The 13359-nt window shown below is 42.4% G+C and overlaps 1 protein-coding gene across 11 annotated transcripts in view; it reads left to right on the top strand.

Annotated features, from left to right (window-relative positions):
- Nucleotides 1-13359, top strand: part of LOC141755761 (nesprin-1-like) — a 97312-nt gene that overhangs the window by 59416 nt on the left and 24537 nt on the right. For all 11 annotated transcript variants that reach the window (XM_074614936.1, XM_074614942.1, XM_074614941.1 and 8 more), the window contains 24 exons: nt 655-768; nt 1437-1598; nt 2048-2242; nt 2372-2545; nt 5914-6105; nt 7420-7551; nt 7706-7806; nt 7929-8079; nt 8301-8429; nt 9257-9430; nt 9557-9772; nt 9898-9999; nt 10112-10231; nt 10349-10549; nt 10647-10820; nt 10926-11057; nt 11190-11386; nt 11569-11701; nt 11823-12005; nt 12119-12268; nt 12359-12535; nt 12641-12796; nt 12886-13041; nt 13134-13304. In XM_074614936.1, the coding sequence (XP_074471037.1) occupies nt 655-768; nt 1437-1598; nt 2048-2242; nt 2372-2545; nt 5914-6105; nt 7420-7551; nt 7706-7806; nt 7929-8079; nt 8301-8429; nt 9257-9430; nt 9557-9772; nt 9898-9999; nt 10112-10231; nt 10349-10549; nt 10647-10820; nt 10926-11057; nt 11190-11386; nt 11569-11701; nt 11823-12005; nt 12119-12268; nt 12359-12535; nt 12641-12796; nt 12886-13041; nt 13134-13304 (3792 nt within the window). The remainder of the gene's footprint in view (nt 1-654; nt 769-1436; nt 1599-2047; nt 2243-2371; nt 2546-5913; nt 6106-7419; nt 7552-7705; nt 7807-7928; nt 8080-8300; nt 8430-9256; nt 9431-9556; nt 9773-9897; nt 10000-10111; nt 10232-10348; nt 10550-10646; nt 10821-10925; nt 11058-11189; nt 11387-11568; nt 11702-11822; nt 12006-12118; nt 12269-12358; nt 12536-12640; nt 12797-12885; nt 13042-13133; nt 13305-13359) is intronic.

Below are 13359 nucleotides of genomic sequence, written 5' to 3'. Positions count from 1 at the left end.
TGAAACAGAAGCACTTTGTTGTTCTGGGAGAGAACAGCAAAGGTCATAGTTGGGTTTTTAGCTATTATTGTGAAATGTAAGGACAGTATGTTTGTCTTGTGACGTGTCATGTGAGCCTGACTGTTGAAAGAAGACTAAAATCAATAAGGCAGTTGGAAAGTGATCGAAGGAAAGTATCATGGGAGAGAGTTTAAACTAATCTGATGGGACCTCAGTGGGATGCTGCTGAAGTGAAACATCCAACAAAGAACAAAACAGATCTAACTCATGAGTCATAGATAGTGCTTACTACTAAAATAGATTCTGGTCTGATTTACTTTAACCAAGAACTGCCATAACCCTTAACCCATGACATACTTTAGTTGCTATTTCAGTTTAAACTACAAGAGAAATGTGTGCCCCTCTGTATTTTCAATAAGAGAGACATTTTTATTTCAACTGTATATATTATATACTTATATGTTTGTACTGTATGTACAGCAGATGTGGGCATATTTCCTCCAAATGTGGCAAGTCAAATTCATTGTTTGTTCATTGACAGTATGTTTGAGGACATTATGACATATCAGAACCAGCACAACCTCTTCAACCATATATTAGACACCGTTCTCACACACTAGTGAGACGTACCCTCACCATGTTGTTGTGCCACAGGGTCGAGGTGCCTTAAGCCGAGCGCCCCTCCAGGAGCTGTATGACCCGTCTATGGAGACCAGTGCTGCTAACCTGGATGACCTGCAGAGATCCTGGGAAACACTCAAGAACGTGGTACGTCACATCATCAGCTACAGTTAACCAATTAATTCACGTGTAAACACAAGTATAAGTATGAATAAGTGATGTTTCCTAATGCCACAGCTAGAAAATGTATTTAAAAAAATCCAATGGTATGAAGTTCTGAAGTTTTTTATTCATTAATTTTATTTTATTTTTATTTTTTTAACCTCCTACCTTTAATTGTATTTATTTATTTTTTATGTAATTTGTTTGTTTATAAATTGTTAATCATACTTACCTTTGAAGTTATGTTTTTATATTTTATTTTGTAAATTTGTAATGGTGCATTAGATTAAGTTATGTTGTGGGATTTTATTAAAATGTATCAGACTGCATTTGAAATTGTATTTTGTCTAACCAAAAAAAAATACTTTAGTAAAAAAGGAAATCCTCATGGCTTATTGTGAACTCGGCACAATTCACAGTTAAATAGGGAAACAATTTTAGGATTTGGGACAGTATTGGGCAGTTATGACAGTTATCACAAAACCAGGGAGCAGTGCATATTTAGCAAGACTACACTACTGCCAAAATTGGGACTGAAACTTTAACTGATATTAAATTGATAAAATCACTAACTCGTCCTCTGCAGTTGCCATCTCGATCTTGCCGTCATTCATTTCTTTCTTTTTCTTCCTACCCGTTCTCTCTGACCTCAGATCAGCGAGAAGCAGAAGAGTCTGTACGAGGCTCTGGAGCGACAGCAGCACTATCAGGAGTCCCTCCAGTCCATTTCCACTAAGATGGAGTCCATCGAGGCAGCGCTCAATGAGGGCCTGGAGCCTAACAAGAGCCCCGAGAGCCAGATGGCTGCACACCAGGTGAGAGAGAGAGAGGGGACAGAGAGGTCTGGAGATATTGGGCAAGTTGATAGCACAGTGCAGTACAGATAATAACATTGGAAGTAGTAGTACTTGTTAAGTTTAAATTGAAAGGCAGACAGAATAAATCTCTTGGGGAACACACAAAGCTGACTTAAGACAAGCAACGAGAAAATGATTGAGGGGTTTAATATTGCACTAGCTAGTGCAATGGTTGCACAGACTGCATGGCACTGCTCTCCGTTGCTATGCCAACTTCACAGCCGCCGATACAGCTCCTTTTTTGTAACGCTGCTGTCAGGCAATTTGGACAAACCCCCTTTTACTGCTGTCTCTCGCCATCTTCTTTTCAGCCTCTTCTTCCTTTTTCTCCAACTTCTTTTAATCCTTTTTTCCACACCATTGTTTTTATATCACCTCTCACACTTTTTTGATCTCTGTCTGCCCAGGCTCTGATGGATGAGATCCTGATGCTGCAGGAAGAGATTGGTGAGTTACAGACGTGTTTCGCTGAGGAGCTGGCAGACAGCGACAGCGACGGGGAGCCCGGCGACCAACTGGCTCTCCAGTCTACTCTCACTGTGCTGGGAGAGAGGATGGCCACCATTCGAATGAAGGCTTCTGGGAAACGGCAGCTGCTGGATGTAGGCGCTCAAATATGATATTCATTTACATCTCCCATACTTTCATTCTTGTTTACATTGAACTTTACTAAAGTGTCAGAACTGTCTTACCTGTGGAATCTAACATATCTGTCACATTGACCTCTACAGGAGAGACTAAGCGAACAGCTAGAAGAGCAGCGACAGGAACAGGCGCTGCAGCGTTACCACAGCGAGGCCGAGGAGCTCGACCATTGGTTGCTCAGCACTCGTGCCACTCTGAGCTCTGCCCTTCAGCCCCAAAACGAGGACTTGGACATGGAGGAGCAGCTCATGGACTGCCAGGTGAGAATGACATCTCTGCTTTCATCCAAAGCTGGACTGACTGGTTGACTTATTAGACTTGCAGATTTAGAGCTTATTAAGATTCCCAAGGATGACAATGATGCCCACAGTCGATGGTGTGATGTGTCCTGATATGTGAAGATTCTTTTAAGTTTTCCTCAACTGACACAGTCAAGGAAAAGTGTCCTACGAACGCCTTAGGCACCGTATGAATGTCTGTATGCTGCTGTTTTATAAAGAGGAAGCTATCAAAGGCTAAAGTGAAGTATCTGGCTGCTTCACTGTTCCAGAAATAGTGACTGTCCTTGGGATTCATTGTTTTCAGTATTACGTTACTGTTACTATTTTAGTCACGCATAAACTGTTCATTTCACCCTCAAAAAACAGAAGACGTTTGCAGAACCTACACTGAATATGGGACTTTTTCTGTCACTTGTGACACTTTTTATTTCTTTTTTGTCACTGAAGTTTTTATTAAAATTTTGGATTAGTCAAATATGAAGAAAAACAAACAAACAAGCAGAAACATAAAAAATATATATAAACAATATAAATAATACAATCATGTTAATGTGGTATTTTGGAGGGATTATTGATTATTTTTATCAATTCTTTAGCGGTAAAAAATGGTTAAATTTAGCACCAAATCTGTGTAACAAATGATGTCAACCCCAAAATTGCTCCAACAACTTATGAGACATAATATAGCATGGGAATGGCCATCATATACTTCATCATAATACAACTCGACACACAGTGTTGAGCTACATCTCAAATTAATCTTTCCAAGTTTTCAGATGATGTACACCACTGCTATGTGACATCTACTGTTGACTTGTACCCCTCCTACACCTGAACATCCCCTGTACCCCCCTAAAAAAGAAAAAAAAGGGGTCTATTGTGGGTCTCAGAGGGTTAAATAAAGATACATTAAAGAAAAGAAAATACAGCACATAAATATACGGTAACATAACAAAGCACATCGTCATTTCATACTAAATACTGTATCCCATATATCCTAAACTATGAAAGATGGTACATAAAATTAAATAATTGTCTTCCACCCCTTTCCATGTTATAGGCACCTATTTCCATCTTTTATATAATTCAAAAAACGATCTCAGACCTGGTAAAATGTTCTTTTGCTATCATTTAAACTAGCCATCATCAATTCAAAGGAAGCATTATCCATCATCAACTCTGGCTTAACCCACCCGGTAAACTGTGTTCGAGTCTGACTCTTCCAGTGACGAAGAATAATTCTAGCTGCAGTGATGAAGTGACACTTTTTTTAAGGACTAGGACATTGGGATAAGGATCGAGATCTGACCCTCTGATCACCCTCCTCTTCTTGTCCTCAAACATTCTTCCACCATCCCACTAATCCCGTTTCTATGGTAACATCACCTTTATCTGTGGGGTAATTAGCATCCATGGCTAAATGGTCGCAGCGGTCACTGATCCACAATCATGTGTCCTTATAAAGATTGTTCAGTGACCGTGTTTAACTTGTGCGGTGTAACGGCTTTTCATTGGCAGTTCTGTCACTGACAAAGACTTTTATGTGTATGTATCTTGATTGATATTGCACTGAAGTATTAATTTTAAATTGCGCTGCGTAAGAAAACAAAGTGCCGTTTTGGCAGCTTCTTTGTGGAAGCATATAACTTGAACTCCTCCATACCAAAACTGGTATGATTAAAAATGATTAAAAATTCATCCTATGATGCACCATAATTGGCTTCTCAGTAGTAATAATGTTAGTTCTGTTGCAAAGGAAATCAGGAAAGCGTGCGTGCGTGCGTGCGTGCGTGCGTGCGTGCGTGCGTGCGTGTGTGTGTGTTTGTAGCAGCTGGGAGATGGTAAGCTGATTATAGCCCACATATGTTCCCCGTGGAGCTCAGGTCTGAAGGTGGTCCCATGCGGATCCTCATCTACAGGGGCTAAAAACTGTCTACAAACGTAGATAATTGCAGTATCGATCCAATGGAAAGGGCAAGATGTGAGAAAAGATATGAGGCTAGAGAGATGAAGCGAGGAATAGTGGTGAAAGAAAGGGAAGACATTGAAGTGGAGCAACTCAGAAAGGGAGGGAGCAATAAAAAATCAAGGAATGAAAAGGAAGATATATAAAAAATAATTTGTCTTTTAAATGTTATATCGGGTGAATCAGGTTTCTGAACTAGGATAGTTACATATTTTTGCACCTCAGTTTTGTGCGGCTGATTTCAGTTTGTCAGCTGTTGTCAACTATTCACTAAACAACCAGTCGGTTCATTTAAACAGGTACACACTACAAGAAAATTACCACACTGTAAGCAGCTCAGAAACCACTTAAGCGTAGCCTCTCATGGGTCGGTGCTTAATCGAATACTTTGCTGAGTCTGAACTTTCTGCCACACATTGTATCGCCCTATATAACAAACTCCACCTTGTCTTGTAGCTGTGTTAATCAAAGCAAAACATTAAGAGTTTTGGGCCAAAAGAGAGGAATTTGAGTCACAGCAATGGATAGAAGGAAAACACTTACATAGTGACGCTCTTTATTGTTGGGAAGAATTCTCTGTGAATTAGAATTACCTCTCCATTTCTGTCAAGGGCCCTTGTATCCTCGTGTGAAAGATGGGGATTAAGGTTGTATCCCCCCTTTACTTTCATGCAATTGCACCACTCTTCACAGTCTGGACATGGAAAGGGAGGGTCTCTTTTTCTGTTGTTCCTCTTGTTAGGTAATGTAAGAGGGGAGTGAGTGGAATATGTTGAAAAGGATTTAGCGGGAAACAGAATAAGCTTGAAAAAGAGTATGAGAATGGATGTAATAATAAGTGGATCTTAAGAAGTGTGAGACATGGGGGGACAGAAACACTGAGCACGCTGAAGGATGCTGCATCAATTTATTCATTAATTTATTAGCGGTTATCAAATAACAGCAAAGACTTAAGTTAATTGTCATGTTTAATCTTTATTTAAGTAAGTGACTTGCCATAGTGTTTATGTTTCGTACAAGCACCGGCAAGACCCCGGAGGAGGGGTTGAACCAGAAAATATTCACATTTAAGAAACTGGAATAATAGAAGTTTTACTTTTTTTTCTTAAAACAATACTCAAAGATTAATCGATCAAAATAGTTGGCGATTAATTAAATAGTTGACAACTACTTGATTAATTTTTGCGGTTCTATATGTTTGGCATGTATGCCTGCTGTTTAATGATGTAGGCATAATTAACTACACAAGGAAGATTTTAATGTTTTTCCACATGAGTGATTCTTAAGGCAGGTTACTGCAAATGGTCAGGATTACGAGATGGCTATTTAAGATTTTAGGTTGCAGTTTGTTTATTATCACCTGTAACTCTCATCTTTCCAGAATATGCTGTTTGAGATCGAGCAGAAGGTGTCGTATCTGTCAGAGCTGTCCGTCCACAGCGAGAGCTTGCTGTTGGAGGGTCGGGCCGAGACCAAGGGAGAGGCGGAGCAGCTCACCTTCAAACTGCACTCCCTCAAAGACAGCCTGATGGAGCTGCAGCAGATGCTGCAGGACAAACAAGTTGGCATACAGGTGAGGTCATGTGTGGTCTATGGTCCTCTCCCTCAGTTCCCTTCCCCTCTGCATTCCCACACATTTTTCCATTACCCAGCTTTGCCATCCTCCCTGCCTCTGTGTCATTTTTGTTGTGCTGTGCTGCATTATGTGACACTGTGTAACCGTATCAATGGTAGTATTGTGCAAATACTAAAGGTCGTGCCATGCTTCTTCATAAAAGTCCTCTGTTTTCCACTGTGGAACAAAAAGAGCCTGTGTGTCTCACAATGGGCCTCAAACAACAGACAAAAGGATGCTACCTCATCACATGCTTACACTAAATGTACAGCAGCAGGTGTGTTTTTGATGACACAACATTTCCCCTTTTCAAAACAACTACATTTTGTTCTTAAATCTCTGAAATTCCACTGAAAAGGATTTTCCCTAAAATGAAATCCCTCGTTGCTGGCCTCCCCTAAAGATGCTCTTTAGTAAATAATGATGTTTATTCATTCACAAAGTCACTCTACAACACAGGAACTCAAATCAAGCAATCTGACTGGTTCATAGCTGTGATATAAGCACATAGTTATTACGTCTAATTCCTTTGCTTGTTCAGTATCACTCCACGTCGGAGAAAAAAACATTAATGTCATGGTTGCTTAGCGACAGGGTCACGGGGGTTCACCTCCACCAACGCAGAATGCATTATTTATTTCTGCCTGGTCCCGCCCTACTGTGTTGTAATTGGCTAGTACTGGCTAGAACTACTGTGCTATGGTTGGAGAATTATCTGGCAATAGCAATGTACTTTCCTACGCTGTGATAGAGTGTGTGGATGAAGCATTTAATTGTTAAATTGTATTCAATTAGCGGCTGGCTAGTTAGATTACTAGCTTGCTAAAGCCACTGTCATGCTACACTGGTTACAGAAACTGAGCGCACATGGGAGGAGTTTGCCTCTGCTAGAAATCTCCTTAGGTTTAGGCAACAAGTGTACTTGGTTAGGTTTAGGAAAAGATCATGGTTTGGGTTGAAATAAATCTTTTCTGGCAGAAAGCCCTGAAGACAAAGACTTCAAAATGAGCCGAAAAGTCAAGGCAACAAGTACAAGCCAATCACAGCACAGTAGCGCGGGACTAGATGGAACACTCTTGGGAACAAAAATAACGCACACGGGAACAAGTTACAGATACAAAGAAACAAAGTTAGCCGCTAAAACAAAAAGGAAACATTCCCTTTTCTGTTCTTCACTCACAAACTTTATCAACTTTATTCCTGTCCTTTTTTCTCCTGTTAAAGTTTTTGAGCATTTAATTAAGTGTCGAAGTCCCTCTGTCTTTCTCCCAGGGTTCATTGCAGGAGCAGGAGGACAGTGAGCCAGACTCATCTCTGTCCCAGAGTCCTAATGTTCAGGATTGGCTTTCCCAGGCCAGATCCACACGCACACAGCAACACCACGACAACCTTCTTCGACAGAGGGTAAGAAGCTGAACTTTTGCATAGTTTTTATATTTAACAGGCCTCAGTTGAGCCTGTTTTGACTGTCTGGAGTGCCAAATGGCTGTCATGTTTGGGGCAAATCTATTTGATTAGGTTATATACTCCACTTAAACGCTGTATGTTGACCTCCTAGGAGCTGCAGGAGCAAGTAGCTGAACAGAGGAGGCTGCTTCAGTCTGTAGCCAGTGTTGGAGAGGAGTTACTCAGCCAACAGACCACACCCAATGGGGACAGGTACTTTTTCTCCTCCCTCTATTCTTCTTACACAAGAGGAGCAAACATTTCTCTGTCACACATGAATTCTTTATGAGGAGCTTTTGTGATTTGATTTTTGCTCGCCTCTCTCCCTCCCGCAGTGAAGTGTCCATTCCAGGAGGAGTGCTGCTGGAGTCTGACACCTTGTCTCCTTTGGAGCAGATGAGGCAGCGCTGGGAAAACCTGAATAAAGATCAGAGCACGAAGCTGCAGCTCTCCCTCAACTCCCTGGAACAGGACCAGCTTAGCCCGGTACACATGCCATACGTCATGGACTGTGATGTTTTTTTAATAAATGTTGTTTTGTGTTTAATTTGACCTATGTTTCGAGTCGTCTTAAACTCATTATTCAAGGCTGATTTCATTCTGCTGTTACTGTTTATTCCTCTCATGTAATTCCACACCTTTACTGTTGTGTTTGCTGCCAGTCTGACCTTCTTATGTTATCTCTCATTTGTCACTCTTGTGTGCAGGTCCTCCACCGGTCCCGTCTGTCTAGCCCCAGTATGGTGTTTAGAGGCATGTCTACCAGCCAGGACTCTCGCTCTCCCAGAGCTTTGTTTGAGGCCTGTGGTCAGACTCTGGAAAGAATCACACATGAGGTGAAGCACAGATTTTCTACCTCACTTTAATATCTCATTTAGGGATGCACGATATGGATTTTTTTCAGCTGATACCGATAATTACCTGCTTCTCTTGGCTGATACTGATAATTGAATCATTTCACATTTTTAAAAAGAAGTTTATACCCTGTAGTTTATGCACACCTGAGTGTAAGACAGGCTAAGATGCAGTGAGCAAAGATGGATGATTCAATATTCCATAGCTCAAACCTAACCAAATCTAACTGGCATCGCTGTTGTTAACACAACAAAAACAAAGAACAGTTCTGTCTCTTCAAATGTAATTTGTTCTTGTAAATTACATCAAAAAACTTGTATTGCAAATTAATCATGTTGTCTTTCTCTGAAACTGTGAAAAACATCCACACTGGCAACGACATGTTTGGCTCTCTAGGCAGCATGCTGCGCTTGTTGTTGTTGTTGTTGTTCTCTTCTTCTTCTTCTTCTTCTTCTTCTTCTTCTTTGGGTTTATAAGTAGATCACAAACCAACTTTAAAGGTGTATACCGCCACCTATGGTATCGGAGTGTGTAGATGCTGTGCTTGTTAAGTCAATGAAAGCAATTTAGCTTTGTATTATCAGCCAATAATTTATCAGCTATAATTTGATTATCGGAATAACACATAATAATATAAATTTAATAATTTATATATAATTTATTGGGCCCGATATACAGTATATTGTGCATCCCTAATCTCATTACTTATTGTTTCCCAGTGGAAGTGGTTTCTGTGTCTTTAATGAAGACCATAAACATTCTTACTGACAGCTTTTTAAGAGTAAATATTCTTTGTTCTTCCTCACAGACGGCGGGTGGTGACAGCAAATTTGTAACGTCTTTAGGAGGGACAATAGTCCAGCAGGACCTGTATGCTGCAATTTCAGCAGCCTCCTCCTGGTTGGATGCTGCTGAGAATCAGCTGCTCTCTGGTCCTGTGCTGCTGTCTGAAGATACAGAGACACAACTTGCAAATCTAGAGGTACTAAAGACACTTGTAACAGATGTTGTTATAGACAAAATAGGTTGACATCAACAGACGACACAATTAAATCTCTACTGGATGGAATATACTTGCGTTGTTACTGACCTCCGCTTTTCTGTTCAGGCTCTGAATAAACAGCTGAAGGCGATGACTGGGGAGGTAAACCAGTGCAGAGACCTTCTGGGTGGAGGAGCAGGCCGGATGTGTGGAGTAGAAGAGCAAGCCCTGATGGAGGACACACTGGAGGGCCTGCAGGAGAGGATGGGGCTGCTGGATTCAACCCTGGACCAACACTGTGACTCCATGAGGGACAGGCTGCAGGAACACTCAACCTTCCAGGTACGATGGCGAAACTGTTGAACCACCAGTCTGATTTTAATTAAACTTGGAGTATGATGCATCTTTTTAGTGATTAGGAAGCTTGCCTCACTTAGTATGAACATTGTTTCTGTCGTCGTTGCCAGAACGAACTGAGGATGCTGTTCACAGCTCTGAGTGAAAGTAAACACCTGCTGCTACAGAAGATGGCTGGAACTGTGGACAGACCTGCATCCAAACAGATAGAGGTATGACACCGACCAAGGGCAGATACACAGAATATAGAAATCCCACCGATGCAGTGTATTGGCAGTAGCTTCTGAGAAGACATTTTCATTAAATGTGTTGCATCTTTTTTAGACATTATCAGAGGTGGAGGACAGTCTGAGGGAGTTTGAGCAGAAAGTGACTGAGCTGAAGGCCAGAGCTGAGGTACTCCAAGCTGACCAAATCTCCAACCAGGAACTTCTCAAACTACAGGTAATATAGCAAATTCTCTGTGGAGCTCATTTGTTTTTCTCTTACACTGTGCCCCTACGGTCATAACCTCCCAGTGCTATAATACTTCTGGACTGACTTGTTGATGGTTTTGTGTAGGATGCATATGAGGAGGTGGTGCTGATGGTGGGCTCCAGACGTAGCAGCCTGAACCACGGCTTGTCCCTCAAGGCTCAGTATGAAGCTGCGCTTCATGACCTCACAGACCTGGTGGACACCGCCCAGGACAAGATGGCTGCTGATCAGAAGATGACGGTGGCTTCAGTCATCGAGGTCCAGATTTTATTGGAAAAACACAAAGTAAGGAGGGTGATAGTGTTTCACTGAAATGCAGTATAGTAGTTGTTCATCTTTCTTCTCTAACATTGTCTTTCAAACATGTTTTCCATAAATACAGGAGTTTTTCCAGGGTCTGGAATGCCATATGATCCTCACCCAGACGTTCTACAGTAAAGTGTCTTGTCTGGTGGCGCAGAGGGAAAGCCAGGCCCTGGAGGAGACCATGGCGTTAGCCCACAGTGTGCTCAAACAGGCCCACAGGAGGGGAATGGAGCTGGAGGGCATACTGGAGGTGGGAATTAGTGACTAATAGAATGATAATAAGGAACAGTACAGCTCAGTTGAATGAAAGAACATGTAGAATAAAATAAAATGACTTCTTTCTCCTCTTTGACAGTCATGGAGCAGGCTTGTGGAAGACTACCAGGCTCTGTGTAGACAGCTGGAGGCGGTGGAGTGTAGCATCCCCACTGTAGGCCTGGTAGAGGAGACAGAAGACAGACTTGTTGAAAGGATCGGCCTCTTCCAGGTAAGGGACTTTAAACAGACTAGACACACATAGATGCACAAATAAATGCAGTATCAAGATGTCATTTGATGAACCCTGACAGCTGCAGTCAAACATGCTAGAATCATCATCTATTATCCATCTGTCCTCTAGCGTCTGAAGGCCAGCCTGACGGAGCATCAGCCCCAGCTGTACCAGGTCCTGGAGGAGGGCAAGAGGCTCCTCCTGTCTGTTGGCTGTTCAGACTTGGAGAGCCAGCTGACCCAGCTGGGAGAACACTGGCTCTCCTCCACCACCAAGGTCAACAAGGAGCTGCACCGCCTCGATTCCACTCTGAAACACTGGAGCAGGTAAGGGTCGAACAATAGTGTTTTTGTTTGCCAGTGTGCTAAGAATCAAATCATTTATGTAGCTATATGTGAGTCAGCAATCCTGTTTGTGATACCTGGGGGCTGAATATAGAAAGAAATATCCCTTAAATCCTTCAGAAGCTGTCAGAACTAAAATATCATATTTTATGTATAAATTCCAGGTACCAGAGTGAGTCAGCAGAGTTGAAACACTGGTTGCAGTCGGCTCTGGACCAGCTGGAGTTCTGGACGACCCAGTCAGTGACAGTGCCTCAGGAGCTGGAGACTGTCAGAGACCACCTCTACGCCTTCCTGGTTAGTTTGGTTATCACATAGGCAGCAAAGATGTACCACACACCTAATAATAACATCTATATTATTAATGAACGCATGGGTAGATTCCAACTTATCTCACTGTCATTTTTGTTTCTGATAGGAGTTTTCCAAAGAGGTGGATGCTAAGTCATCTTTGCGCTCATCTGTGCTGAGTACCGGCAACCAGCTTCTGCGATTGAAAAGAGTAGACACAGCTGGTCTCAGGACGGCGCTGGGCCAAATCGACACTCAGTGGGCTGAGCTGTTGACTCGTATTCCTGTAGTGCAAGAGAAGCTACACCAGGTTTGAGAACAGCAGCTGTTACACTTTCATGGTTTTCTTCTCAAGTTTTGCCCTAGCTGATGGTATTGTGTGTATTTCGGCTGCATTGTAACCCCTCTGCTCTTGTTCCTTAGTTGCAGATGGAGAAGCTGGCATCCCGGCACGCCATCACAGAGCTGATGAGCTGGATCTCTCTCATGGAGAACATCATAAAGGAGGACCAGGACAAATTCATGGGAGCTGTAGGCTCAGTGGTGGTCCAGGACTTCTTGCAGAAGTATAAGGTAGAAAACCCAAAGAGTTCAGTAGTTGTACTATTCTGGTCAAGCTGCAAAAACATCACAGTCTCATCGTGTCTCATTTGTATTTCACAGGGTTTCCGCATAGATCTGACCTGCAAGCAGTTGACTGTGGACTTTGTAAACCAGTCGGTGCTGCAGATCAGCAGCCAGGATGTGGAGGGAAAGCGCAGTGACAAAACAGACTTTGCTGAGAAGCTGGGAGCTATGAACAGACGATGGCAGATACTGCAGGGGCTCATCGCTGAAAAGGTAATGTTTCAGTCAGTCAAGAATTAGACCTGACTGTTTTCTTCATATATTTTAGTTTTCTATTTCTGAGTTCTTACGTTGTTCTGGATACTGTTTGTATTTTAGATTCAGCTTTTGGAAGGACTTTTGGAAGGTTGGTTGGAGCATGAAAATGGAGTTCAGGCTTTGAAAACCTGGCTCACACTACAGGAAGAGAAACTGAAGAAGAGACACAGGATAGAGGATGTAGCATCGGTGCAGAATGCACTTAAAGACTGTCAGGTACACATACAGTAAATACAGCACTGCTATGCATGCCACACACAGTTTGAGTTTTTATGTGTCTGAAAATAAAAATGTGTTTGTTGCAGGAGTTGGAGGAGTTAGTGAAGGAAAAAGAGAAGGATCTAGAGAAAGCAGAAGAACGAGGAAATACTCTCATCCAGAATAAGAGAGGAGCGGCCTGCTCTGTTGTCAAGGAAACCCTCAAAGGACTGAACCAATCCTGGGCTCATTTGGACCACATGGTGAGCTTCTTGCAACCCTTACCCTCATGGTTGTTGCCTAAATTTTCGCATTGTTCTTTATGACACATTTTGTCTCCCATCCTTCCTATCAGATAAGTCAGATGAAGGTGAGCCTGCGGTCGGTGCTGGAGCAGTGGACGCTGTACCGTCGAGCTTCAGAGGAGATTAATGGTTACCTGATGGAGGGGAGGTACTCTGTGTCCAGGCTGCGCCTCCTTAACGGGTCTCTAGAGGCAGTACAGCAGCAGGTGGAGAGTCTGGAGGTGAGGAGTGTAGATGTGTGGCAGCTGTTGATAGTGCATTTAGAGATATTTTAAT

Source organism: Sebastes fasciatus, chromosome 18 (genome assembly GCF_043250625.1).
Source record: "Sebastes fasciatus isolate fSebFas1 chromosome 18, fSebFas1.pri, whole genome shotgun sequence".
In the NCBI taxonomy this organism is placed as follows: domain Eukaryota; kingdom Metazoa; phylum Chordata; class Actinopteri; order Perciformes; family Sebastidae; genus Sebastes; species Sebastes fasciatus.
Note: the sequence above shows the minus strand (reverse complement) of the source record. Positions and strands in the feature narration are given on the sequence as shown.